The sequence below is a fragment of the Drosophila albomicans genome, chromosome 2L (genome assembly GCF_009650485.2).
Source record: "Drosophila albomicans strain 15112-1751.03 chromosome 2L, ASM965048v2, whole genome shotgun sequence".
In the NCBI taxonomy this organism is placed as follows: domain Eukaryota; kingdom Metazoa; phylum Arthropoda; class Insecta; order Diptera; family Drosophilidae; genus Drosophila; species Drosophila albomicans.
Genome location: NC_047628.2, coordinates 2,239,484 through 2,251,888, shown reverse-complemented (window position 1 = coordinate 2,251,888; position 12,405 = coordinate 2,239,484). Strand labels below are relative to the sequence as shown.

Below are 12,405 nucleotides of genomic sequence, written 5' to 3'. Positions count from 1 at the left end.
GAAAAAACATGAGGTACATAAAAATCAAAATAGTTGTAAGTTAGCGACCGATTCTTAATCTAAACAAAAGAAATGAATTTTTTTGTGTACATACTCGATACAAAGATACATCAACCCTCTCGAAAAATACATAAATTAAAATATTTTCGTACACTCACAGATGAAAACAAGTAGCGCAGAGCTAGTAAAATATACCGAAGGGCAAAAAAAATGCGACCCTAGGAAATCCCTATAAAAATAGAATTAGCTGTTTGGTAGAAATCTGCTTACTCCTTATGTTAATTATAGATTTAATTTCAAATTACTAAAATCGAAATTAACATCGTGGATTGTAGTGGGTGTTACTATATGTATCCTCCAGTTAAATTACTGGTCAACAAGAAAAGTTTAGTAAAAGTAGATATTTCCATAAGGTAGATACTTTTCCTAAAATTGGATTACAAAATATTTGAGTGTATGAAAACAGAAATTGGTTTTATGTTACCGATTCTGCATTGAGTCTTATTTATTAATATAGACTTCGCTATTGATGCTGATCAGGAATATGATTACTTTGCAGAGTCCGCTCCATTAATATTAAGAAATCAGGATTGTTATAATTATTTGAAGTTTATATCCAATAAGCAACAGAAGTAGAAATTTTAATATCTATAAAATCATTTCTAAATTTGTGAACCCTTTTCTCTTCATTTTTGGGAGGCAAGTAATTTGACGTAGATAAGGTTTAAAAATTTAATATTCAACCAACATTTACAACAAAATAAATATACACAAAATGTTAGTTATCAATGCATTTTATTGATTGAATGACACTGTTCTAATTGATGCCTCACTAAATGCGTCGTCCTATTACTTTTCTTCTGGTTTGCTGAACACAAAAGTCAAGTTGCATTTGCCGCAGTAATGACGATCCTCATGAGCAGCCATAAAGACTCCAGCACCACAGTTCTCTCCGGGACATTCACGTCGCAGACGATGGATTTTGCCATTCTCATCAACCTATGAAAATCAAGGAAAAACCGTACAGAAAATATATATTAATAATTGTTACTTATATCCGAATGGCCAAACACTTCCAAACCTAACAGCAATTAAGTCAACAAGCACAAGACCAAGACTCAAGAATTCCAAGAACAGATCAAGTAACTAATCTCTGTTTAGGTGGTTTGTGGATGCATGGATCGATGATATACCTTGTAGTATTTCAAGACAGCTAGCTTGACCTTCTTCCTCTTGTGCTTGATTTTCTTGGGGGTGGAGTAATTCTTCTTCTTGCGTTTCTTGGCACCACCGCGAAGGCGGAGCACCAAGTGCAATGTAGACTCTTTTTGGATATTGTAATCGGAAAGAGTGCGCCCATCTTCCAATTGCTTGCCGGCAAAGATCAAACGCTGTTGATCTGGAGGAATTCCTTCTTTGTCCTGAATCTTGGCTTTGACATTTTCGATGGTATCCGACGGTTCGACCTCAAGAGTGATGGTCTTACCCGTGAGGGTTTTAACGAAGATTTGCATCGTCGTACACTACAGCCAACTGAAAAATAGAAAAAGGAAACATGAATTTTAACGAAATCAATAAAGACATAAAATTTGTGTTGTACAATTATAAAAAACACTTCATCTTCATTTATGGAATATGTATTTTTTATTTCTGATTTGAGTTGAATACAAGCCGTTTGTTGTTATTAGTCACGAAATTACTTATTATATAATTACACAAGTAGGACAGCATTAATAACCCCATCGTTCTCAGGATTATTAGTGACTTGTGCATATTTTCCCCAAACAACTTTACCGGTTTGTGTCACCAAACCAAGCTCGGAGATGTTTACTTCTATCACTGTACCCTTGGTGATAACACCCAAAGACGTGAACATGGGAGAACTCGGATTCTTCTTCACCCCAATGATAGGTAAATGGAAAGTTGCTTTTAATTCTGGATGCGTAACGTGTGCCTTTTTCATGCGAAGCGCCATCGGCCGAATGAAACGCTCAAATTTAGGTGGCTTGCGTGTGAAATTTTCACCAACGAATGTTACTTTGGTCACCATACGCTTCCAAGCCTTTCGTTTGGTTTTGCCTGTTTTGAGCACTTTGAAGACTTCTGCGTCCGATTGAGCGCGCACCTTCGGTATTGGCACATCCCACTTTCCGGCTTTCTCCTTTCGTTTCTGCTTGATCATATTTGAAAGGACCTTTGCACTTGACTGGATTCCTCTGTCCAGAAGATAATGTGGCAGTGCACCATCTTCAACCTTCTCTTCTTGTTTCTTCACCTTCTTCTCTTCATGTGCCTGGATCTTTTTCTTAATCTGAATCTTTTCATTTCGTCGCTCCTTATTGAACAACTTGGCTTTAATACCACGTAACTTGCGTGCTTTTCGTGCACGTTCTTTGGGAAGACGAGCTTCCTTCTTGCGTTTACGCTCCTCATAATCAAGTCGTCTACCGTACAATTTACGGTGACGCTCCATATACTCATTCTGCGGCATGGTGAATGTGTCTTGTCTTCTGCAGATCTGCAACATTCAATGTGTGAGGAGAAAGATATTTTAAATTGGAAGAATATGAGCACTATGTGAATTATCAAAAGTACATACATATATACGTACATAGCAATTGCATTCTGCACACTAAATTGTTTACTTTTGACGATCCACAAGTGACATATTGATCGTAACTCCATCACTCACCTTTACATCACAATAAACATTGCATATGTACTACAGCTGCACAAATTGAATGTATGTACATATGTATATATTTAAAACTAAGAGTAACACAACCAATACGTGTACATACATGCTATTGCTTACATACATAGCAAGTATGTACACCTAAAAATAAGCACATCAGATGCATGTAGTCATGTGAGCACAACCCGAAAATGCAGAAATAGAGAACAAATTCTCAACAAAAATATGCATTTTTTTTTATATTACGCTTAATTACTTTACTTATTGATATTTTATCAAGTAACTATAAAGTTTTAAAAATATCATACATCAATTATCTAACAAAGAAAAATGAACCCACCTTAGTCCGGCAAAAGTACGATAGGAAAGAGTGTATTACACGCGGAGCAAACAGGAAATGGAACTATTCAAAATCAGGGTTGCTTAAAAGCACTCATCAATGAGAAAGTAAAATGAATGTCACGAAAGAAACGAGTCATAATATTGAGAACAGCTGAATGAAACATAAAAGTCATTTTCCAACACTCTTACAATAAATTCACTCTATTATAGAAAGCGAAAATCTACTTCATACAGTTCTCTTTTATTTAATTATGTTCCTTTGAAAATTTTAGTATTTCTACATACATATCAGAAAATTCAAAATGAAAAAAAAAATTGTTTTGTTTAGAGATTACATGAACGCTATAAATTAGCTTTGATTTGTGATCTCTTTTATGTTATAGAAGAGTTATTTTTTAGCATTTTTCCACTGCACCAAAAACCTCGGTTATTTTCCCGTTCAGGTCGAATGTTACCTTCGCCCCATGTAATACCCATAAGAAAAAAAGTCGGGTTTTCTACGTTCGCGAGCTACGTAGAAATGGCGAACGCACTTTTTGGGTAATCACGCGATATTTTATCGATATGACAACGAAAAAGAGCTCACCACTTAACAAGCAGCTGACATTTAAGTTGTTCGAGTTATGGGAGGAGAAATATAGTGACTTTTTTAGCCAATTCACAAAGGCGCTCCACAAGGACGCCAAACTTTTCCCTATTAATTTGAAAATTATTTTCAAAAATAGATTTGCTGTTTCCAGGAATATTGCGCTCCCAAAAACACCCATGCCGTTGTTTAAAATAAATGTATTTATGTAAATATTACATTGCTACCAGCAATTCTACTTACATAGGCCCAACATTTTCCATTTTAGAAATGTGCGTGCTCTTTTTTGAATTCTTCGCCAACTCGTGTTTACATTTGAACAGCTGACATTTCCGAGCGGCCATATTGAGAAATTTACCGTTGTCCGTACTTTTCGGTTCGTGCCAATGGAAACACCAAAGCGGGACTTATACAAACGTAAAAAAATTGAGTGCAGTAGAAATAGGCTATTAAGAAAAACAAAATATGGAATTAGATAAAATAGTTATATTTGTACCTTTTGTATTTTTTATTAATCCTCGATCGCTAAATTAATGCGTTTAAGTAGACACAGGTCAAATTAACAAGTCCTCGTTCTATTATTTATATTAGGTGCTCTTCCCAGATGGGCTAAATTGTGCACTTGCAGAAAAGCAATTTATTTCGCAAGTTCCACAAATTTTAGAGTGGAACGGCAATCAGCTGTTTTCCACAAAAAGGGGGTGCCACCTTTTTAACCGATTTCATGCCGGTGATTTCCACAATTTTTTTTATGCAATTTTAGCATTCAATTAATTAAATTAAACAAATTAATTTTTTAATTACCCAACTTCATCAAATATAATGCTATCCGTTTCATTATACAATTATTTTTAAATTGCTTTTTCCACTAAAAGTATGACAGCTTAGGAGATCACTCATGCAAAATTTTATTTCCAAATTTGAGGTGGGGTCAGAAATTAAATGTTTTACATGCTTAATTGATCATCTGGTGGTCCTAAAAGAACGTTAATAAACGAATGAGTCAACTATTTTTTCACCTTTTGGAAATAAGATCCGATTTAATGTAGAAAAGGGCATTTATTTTTCGGCAAGTCCAACTTTCTCGTTTTGCAAATCAAAAGAATCTTATGGAAGTCAAAACGGGAGCACAAACAAATAAAATCGTTTTCGTTTTGAAAAGTGAAAGAAGTGAATGCAAAAACCGGAGGCCCACTGATAGTCTTGCGACTCCACAATATTATTTATTATTATTTCTCTTCCCGATATAATGTCTCAGGCGCTTTCTTTAATTTTATTTTTTTAAGTATCCATCTAGATGTTCCTTTTCACTTTGCCGTTATAGGCGAGGAAGAATAGGCTGTCAATTTTTCGCGTGTGGAAACTGCTGATTTAATATCCATTTACATGTGCGGAACCGCGAAACGAAGTGACGTCGCAAAAATGTTGCACTTCCGTTTTTTATATGGAGTTGCGCGGATAAAATACGATTTCGTGCATATGGAAACAGCGGTTTACATGAAATCGCACACAAAAATTGATTTTGCAACAAGGCTTTTTCATATATTCCGCTTCGCTTTTAAGTTGAAGGACAAATCTAAAAGTAATGAACTGAATTGCGTACATTCTTATACATAATTTAAACAAGTAAGAAAGTTACAGTCGAGTGTACTCGACTGTGAGATACCCGCTACCCAATTTGATTAAAAGCAATATATTTTGCGGTATTATTCTCAAAATATACCGAATATACTACAAATATACTAAAAAATACTAAGAATATACCAAATGGTATATTTGGTATATTGATATAGGACCGCATTCAAAATATACCATAGACGGCACAATATACCAGATTGTCAGCCAAAGCAACTAAGACCCCTAGTAAGTAGGCGTTTTTGCCCATACAAAAGTATTTCTTTAATAACTTCGACAATTATTATCTGATCGCAACCAAATTTTCAGGAATCATAAATACTATAGTTATTATTGTATATACCAATTCGCAATTCTAGCTTTACAATTACGCTTGTTATTCGATTTATTTGATTTACGGGGGCGGAAGTGGGCGTGGCAAAAATCTGAAACAAACTTGATCTGCGTGCAAACATAATAAATGCTGTCGAAAAAAAAATATAGCTCTATCTCTTATAGTCTCTGAGATCTAGGTGTTCATACGGACGGACGGACAGACACACAGACGGACATGGCTAGATCGTCTCGGCTGTTGACGCTGATCAAGAATATATATACTTTATAGGGTCGGAGATGCCTCCTTCTACCTGTTACATACATTTCCTGCCGGCACAAAGTTATAATACCCTTCTACCCTATGGGTAGCGGGTATAAAAATTTGATAATTTTTTTCGGTTTTACAGTTTCAATCTAGCTTATATAGTGCGTATTTACATAAGTAAAAACCGTTTTGTGTTGGAGTAAAGTTAAAATCTAACATTATTACTTTCCTCCCTCTTAGTTTTCAATGTTACGACAAAATCTAAAGCTCTAAAATGCGTAGATTCTTACATGAACTATACAAAGTTTGATATTTTTCGGTTTCAAAAAATACAAACTACCTCGTTTCATTTAATTGCAGTTAACTTCGTCTCAACCTATAGGATAGCTTTTTGCCGATCTCTTTTTGATATTTTTATCTTTCCACATCACTCTAAATGTTCATTTTCATTTTCAAGATTACATTTTATTAAAATAATTATTTTAAAAGTAGTTTCTTAATTTCGTCTTTTTCTGCTACTTCAACATAGCTTTGTCCGTCTGGAGTAGCTCCATCTTTATCCGCACCCTTTAAAAATAAAATGCATTAATTTATTAAAAAAAAAAAAGGAAATTATAGATTTTTCTTTGCACATCAATACCTTTTCTAATAGATACTCAACGCAATTGGTGTGTCCTTCCCAGACGGCGGCCAAAAGTGGAGTAATTCCATGCTTGTCTTTTTTCTTTAAACAAAAATTGAGAAAAAGATACATAAGATTCGGAACATAAGCCAACATTTACAATAATATTACGTAGAACGTTAGAACGAAATTACATCTTAACACTTAACCAGGAGTACAAATAGATAATAAGTATTGTGATAAATATTCCGTTTTAGTAAGTTTATGTGCACATTATTTGGAATATTTTATATTTACTTACAAGTGTGCAAGTTAATGTATTCAATTGTAATTATGTATGCATGGATAACTTATTATTATTATTGTATGTATGTTAATTTCCTTTAAAGTGTAGATATGAGTAACATTAAATATCTGTGTATACCTTTCTACGCACATATGTACATATGTGCATATGTATTTAATGTTTCGATAAGGAATAAATCACATACTTACATTAACATCAGCTCCTAATTTAATCAGAAACTTAAGAACGCTTAATTGACCGAAATCAGCGGCATAATGTATTGGAAATCGTCCTTTGATCTCGTCGTTTACTTTCTGAGTCTATTAAGAAATATTTATTACTCAGCCATAAATACATATAGGTATGTTTCATATCAAGCTCACATCGTTGCTAAATGTTGTTTGTACGGCCTCCAGCTCTCCATTTTTTATGGTCCAAATAACTTTTTCATTGTTATCTTCGCTCATATTTTGATAATATTTAACAAAATTTCTTTATTCCTTCTCAAATAAGAAAATAAAAACTTCAATGATTGTTGATGTTATATCGATGTCGCCGATATATTTTTAATCGATTTGATAACTGAAAAAATTGTAATTTTACAAAGCAACCTTAATACTAACCTTACGACTTACGGCAAAATGTATTTACATGATGCTATGTGTTGTAGCAGAGTACAAAATAAACTATTATTTGATTTTTATCTATTTTGGGTTACTAGTTTACGAAGACTTATGCCCCGTTTCCACCGCACCAAAAAACACGGTTAGTTTGGGTTATTTTTCGTCTAGTTCGAGCGTTACGTTTACCCCATGTAAAAACCCATAAGAAAATACCCCAATTTTTCTATGTTCGCGAGCAACATTAACGTGTCGATAATGAAATCCCGCGATATTTTATCGGTGTGACAACAAAAAAGAGCTCAGCATTCAACAAATAGCTGACAATTAAGTGCGCCAAAGTATGAAAATAGAAATAAAAAAATGTATTTAACATTCACGAAGAAATGTTGTTTAAGTTGTGGGAGGAAAACTTGACGACATTGAGGTCTGCCTAAAAAACTCACATCAGGCATGCTCCGGAATTCACTTTTCGTTTTCGGTTTGGGACCAAAACCGAGATTTTCGTTTTTAGGTGCTCCGATCTTCACAAGTTTTTGATCATCGTTTTGCTATCGGAACGTTACATTTTTTTACTGTTGATACAGCTGACTAGTGTTTTGGTCAGAAGTTAACAACGCGAAAGAATGCCTTTCGCATGTCCAATTTCCTGCGGGGATAGAACTCTCATAAGGATAATTTTATCCTGCATAGTTTATTTATGCTTCCCCTGAATGAAATATATTTGCCTTTAGTCTTTTTTGCAAATAAAGATTTAAACCTTTCATTAAAAAAACAGTTGAACGGCAAACAGCTGTTTCCCACAAATAAAGGAGATGCCAACTTTTTAATGGATTTCATTCCGGTGATTTCAACAATTTTTTTCTTTTTATAAAATTTAGCACTTAAGTAATTAAATTAAATAAATTAATTTTTAAAACATATTTTATCCAACTCCAACAAAATTAATGCCATCCGTTTCATTATACAAGTATTTTTAACTTGCTTTTTGTTGTTGCCGACGGCAAAATTTTATTTTTAAATTTGAGGTGGTGTCAGAAATTAGTCGTTTTAAAAAAGAAAAATTTGAGGTGGGGTCAGAAATTAGTAGTTTTAAAAATAATTGCAAGAATTAAATTAAAAGAACGACAATAAACCAATGAGTCAACTATTTTTTCCTTTTGCAAATAAGATCCGATTTAATGTAGAAAAAGGCATTTACTTTTCATTACGGCAAGAAAAAATTTCTCGTTTTGCAGTTCGAAGGAATCTTGTGAAAGTGAAAACGGGAGCACCAATTTTGAAATGAATACCGGAGCATACCTGCATATATCAATATGTGAGAAGTAAAAAGTATGTGTATTTATGTAAATATTATATAGCTGCCAGCAATTCTACTTAAAAATGACATTTTTTAAATAAAATCTTCCTCATTTTGTCCAAATATTTGTCAAGATATTGAAATTTAAAAAAGTTTTCCATTTTACAGTTTTTTAAATTGTTCGCCAACTCTTGTTTACATTTGAACAGCTGGCAATAAGAAATTTACCAGCACAAGACTTGGACGAACCGAAAAGAACTGAATGGCAGTGGAAACGGGAAATCAAGTGCATGTGTTTAATGATGTAAGTGTTTACAAAAAAACTGCATCACGCATAAAGCTATTTAGAGATGAAAAAGTAAACAAACTCAGGCAGGAAAAAAAAAAATATCATAAGAAATAGAAACTAATCAACAAAAATTACCAATTTTATAAATTATGCATCACTGAGGGCATTCAAAAAGTATAAATATATAAATTTTATTTTTTATTCATCAATTGACTTTACTTATTTCCGTTTTACATCATTATTGATTATTGAAGTACACATCAGACTTGCAGTTTTGCAGGAGTTAGTATTGCGCCAGCTCGCGTCCCACTGAAGTCTAGAGCGCACTTCAATCTCTCTGCCTAGAGCTCTCAGGGATATCGGAACATTGCACATGTTGCCGACATTGCCAATGGCAAAGACTTCCGCCTGGAAGATGCTGCAATAGTCAGCGAGTTTATAGGCGAGTTTATAGGCGTGTTTGGAAACCGTGGATTATACGGCCGCACCGACTCCTTCGTCCATCTTCGACCCGTCGGTAAAGAGTTTGAGGGCTTCGGGAATGCATAACCCTTCCCGCCGGCAGCCCGGTTCCACGTATATAGTGTTTATGTGGTCATTGCAGGTAAGGGGGGATAGTATAGTCCAAGTTTGTACTAGTCTCCCTAGCAGCAATCCTAAGGGTTGATTTTGCGGCTATGGCAAATTTCCTCCTATTTCCTATTTGGGTGGGGATCACGCAGGTATCTTATACCTTTTCGTGAAGAGGATAAGGACCGTTTTGTCCGCGTTAATGCTGAGCCCGGTTGCTATAGCCTATGCCTTAACTTCCCTCAAAGTAAATTCCTTTATGGAACTCAGGGTTCCCAGTTATCAGAATGCTTATGTCATCGGCATTGGGAGCCCGTCTGTTCAGGACTCTCCACTCTCCTGTCGCTAGAGATGGGACCTATATAACTAGATTCCTCACCTCTGTTGGCTAGACTCAGCTTATAGTTATGGATAAAATCAAGTAATGACTCACCCCTTTCATTGATCAGACTTCCGTGGGCGTTGGCGTCCGTGTCGATTATAAGTTGTTTGTTGGAGGAGCAGTCCATGTCCACCAATCTCCACAGCTCTTCTGGTGGAGCAGATTCGTCGCAGCTCTCCAGCACCACCACGGTTAGATCGTCTGTGCTAAAATTAGGTAGTAGATAAGCATTTAACCCCTTTCTTACCAATGTCGGGACGTATAAGTTGTAATTAGGCGACTTCAGCTACCGAGTCGCCCGACGCTATCGACGGTTCCTGGACCAAAGCCGCGTAGGCGGACCCTTCCTCTAGTGCGAGGAGGAGCTCCGCCGAAGCCGTTTTTGATTTATGGAGCTGCAGCACACCCATTAGAGGGTTGCAGACTCCCGGGGGCCCGTCTGCATGGATAGTTCCTCCCCCACCTCGTCCGTCAAGTTGGGAGTGTCGTCGGTCATGCTCTCTAGACCGAGATCTGCCTCTACCTCCCTTGACCTCAACATGTGAGTGTCCTTGTCCTTCGAATGGCGTTTTTTGAGGCGAAGGTACACGCTCCCTAAGCCCCACGCCATCTTCCCATTGAATGATCACGTGCTGCCCACTACTGGGTAAAGGTTCATAAACCTTCAGCACCGACCAATCACTCGTTGGAATGGCCGGGTTCTGCTTTTTAAGCAGCTGAAGCGCCCGCTCGCCCTGCACTGCTATAGGGAACAGGATCTTCGCCCTCAGCATGGACGGAATATTATTCCTGTCCTCCACGTTCACCTTGGCCCCCTCCCATAGTCCTTCCAGTTTGGGTACGGTCGCTTTCAACCAAAGCAATGTTGGGTCGTCCTTGCATGTCAGCATCTTGTCACCATTCATCCAGCCAGTACCTTCAAAAGTAGGCATTGGACAGTCTGGGGTATTCTCCATCCATGCTCGCAACCTCACTAGAGCCCCTTGCTTGGGACTCTCAGCGGACCGTTGGCGCTTGTTTGCCGTGAACTCCGGTCTGAACCGGTCTGCACCTTATTGCTTTTTGGGAGGGGACTAAATTGGTTTTCTCGCATCCACACATTAGCCCAGGCAAGCATTTCCTTCTCCTGGACAGACAAGTTTGCTACGCCACTGAGCTTAACGTGAATGCGGGTCACCGCCTTATTTTTGGCCTTCTCCTTCAGCCCCCAGTGCCCCGCTGCGCAACCTTGGAGGTGCTGACGATAGGCCGAGGTGACTGAAGAAGACGTTCCTCCTCCACCGTAGAGATTGACACAGCGCTCTCTTCGTCCGAGTCGGTTAGGAAAACGGCACCCGCCCGCATCAACCTTGTTGTTTGTGACAGTATTGTTGCAACTGATTTGACCTGCACCCGCATCAGAGGTGTGACCGCTGGCTACACGCAGAGAGGATCTCTCCACCACCGAACAGAACTGCCAAATTATTCGCAACTTTAAGGGACCCGTGCGTGAGGGCGACATTCTGAGGCTGCGGGAATCTGAACGTGAAGCCAGAAGATTACATTAATAGCTAATAGTGCTACTCGCTTGGGATTTGTTTATGATAATATCAGGAGTGCGGAGGGAGTATATTACCGCTAAGTTGGAATAACAACACCATCAACATCATAAACGATAATTTAGAATAAATAAAATATATGGGCATCTCTCTGAAAAAATCAAACACTACCAAAAAAAAAATTAATTTTTTATTTGTTTATACATTTATATCAATACATATACAAATACATAGTGTTGAAGTTTGAAACAACGCAATCATGGTATCAACGCATAAGAGTTTAAAATTAGTTGGATTAACATATGGATTACAACATGAATTTACTGGCGTTTAAATTGTTTGACCTCACAAGCGACATCCGTTTCATATCCCTTGATTATTATTGTTTGAGTTATAATTTGGTTTTTAACAATTAATCATCATTAATCATTAACCAATAACGAATATTATTTAACACGCAGTGCACTGTGGGCAAAAAGTTCCGAATTTGCATTTATACCATTTTTTAAGATAGAAACCTGAAACTTTGTACATATACCTAAAAAATAAAGATAGAATTTCGGATTATTTCTTTTTTCAATGGGACCACGCCTTCCTTCCCGCCCACCTTACCATGAGGTTATAATTTTCGTTTTTTTTTTAAATTTGTACTAAAATATTTTAATATAATATATTTAATAAAATTAAACTAAAATTATTAAATTAATATATTTTTAGCAAATTCGCATTTTAAATTTGATTTGGATCCATGCAAAATTAAATAAAAAATTAATTAGAGCCCAATATTATGTTTTGTGACTCCATACCTTGGTGCCCAGTTAATAATTTATTTTTCACAAAGCTCTTCATCCAACTCCAGGTAACTCTGCCCGAGTTCATTATCTCCGCCTTCTTCTCGTCTACACATGCCCATGTTATTGGAAGCTCAATATCAGGAGATTCCAAAAGAGCTACAATAAC

General features: G+C 36.5%; 3 protein-coding genes across 4 annotated transcripts; all 3 read right to left on the bottom strand.

Moving 5' to 3' along the window:
* Positions 1-778: 778 nt before the first annotated feature.
* On the bottom strand, positions 779-3,134 carry LOC117563666 (ubiquitin-40S ribosomal protein S27a). Its single transcript, XM_034242084.2, has 3 exons — positions 3,036-3,134; positions 1,194-1,533; positions 779-999 (listed from the first exon to the last, which is right to left on the bottom strand). The coding sequence occupies exons 2-3, from the start codon at positions 1,512-1,514 to the stop codon at positions 850-852; spliced, it is 471 nt and encodes a 156-aa protein (XP_034097975.1). The 5' UTR covers positions 1,515-1,533; positions 3,036-3,134; the 3' UTR covers positions 779-849.
* LOC117563665 (ribosome biogenesis protein NSA2 homolog) lies at positions 1,622-3,113 on the bottom strand. Of its 2 annotated transcripts, none has more exons than XM_034242081.2 (2): positions 3,036-3,113; positions 1,622-2,518 (listed from the first exon to the last, which is right to left on the bottom strand). In XM_034242081.2, the coding sequence occupies exon 2, from the start codon at positions 2,489-2,491 to the stop codon at positions 1,712-1,714; it is 780 nt and encodes a 259-aa protein (XP_034097972.1). In that variant the 5' UTR covers positions 2,492-2,518; positions 3,036-3,113; the 3' UTR covers positions 1,622-1,711. The 2 variants fall into 2 exon arrangements, with proteins under 2 accessions (XP_034097972.1, XP_034097974.1); XM_034242083.2 differs by lacking the exon at positions 3,036-3,113 and adding an exon at positions 2,693-2,792.
* A 3,147-nt stretch (positions 3,135-6,281) lies between the features above and the next one.
* Positions 6,282-7,305, bottom strand: LOC117565479 (myotrophin). Its single transcript, XM_034244584.2, has 4 exons — positions 7,130-7,305; positions 6,956-7,066; positions 6,479-6,562; positions 6,282-6,405 (listed from the first exon to the last, which is right to left on the bottom strand). The coding sequence occupies exons 1-4, from the start codon at positions 7,211-7,213 to the stop codon at positions 6,316-6,318; spliced, it is 369 nt and encodes a 122-aa protein (XP_034100475.1). The 5' UTR covers positions 7,214-7,305; the 3' UTR covers positions 6,282-6,315.
* Positions 7,306-12,405: the final 5,100 nt, after the last annotated feature.

Coding starts and splice junctions, on each gene's coding strand:
- LOC117563666 (XM_034242084.2), bottom strand. CDS start 1,514: ATGCAAATCTTCGTTAAAACCCTCACGGGTAAGACCATCACTCTTGAG. Junction 1,000..1,193: donor CTGTCTTGAAATACTACAAG/GTATATCATCGA, acceptor TGATTTTCATAG/GTTGATGAGAATGGCAAAAT.
- LOC117565479 (XM_034244584.2), bottom strand. CDS start 7,213: ATGAGCGAAGATAACAATGAAAAAGTTATTTGGACCATAAAAAATGGA. Junction 7,067..7,129: donor AAACAACATTTAGCAACGAT/GTGAGCTTGATA, acceptor ATTTCTTAATAG/ACTCAGAAAGTAAACGACGA. Junction 6,406..6,478: donor TTGAGTATCTATTAGAAAAG/GTATTGATGTGC, acceptor TTATTTTTAAAG/GGTGCGGATAAAGATGGAGC.
- LOC117563665 (XM_034242081.2), bottom strand. CDS start 2,491: ATGCCGCAGAATGAGTATATGGAGCGTCACCGTAAATTGTACGGTAGA.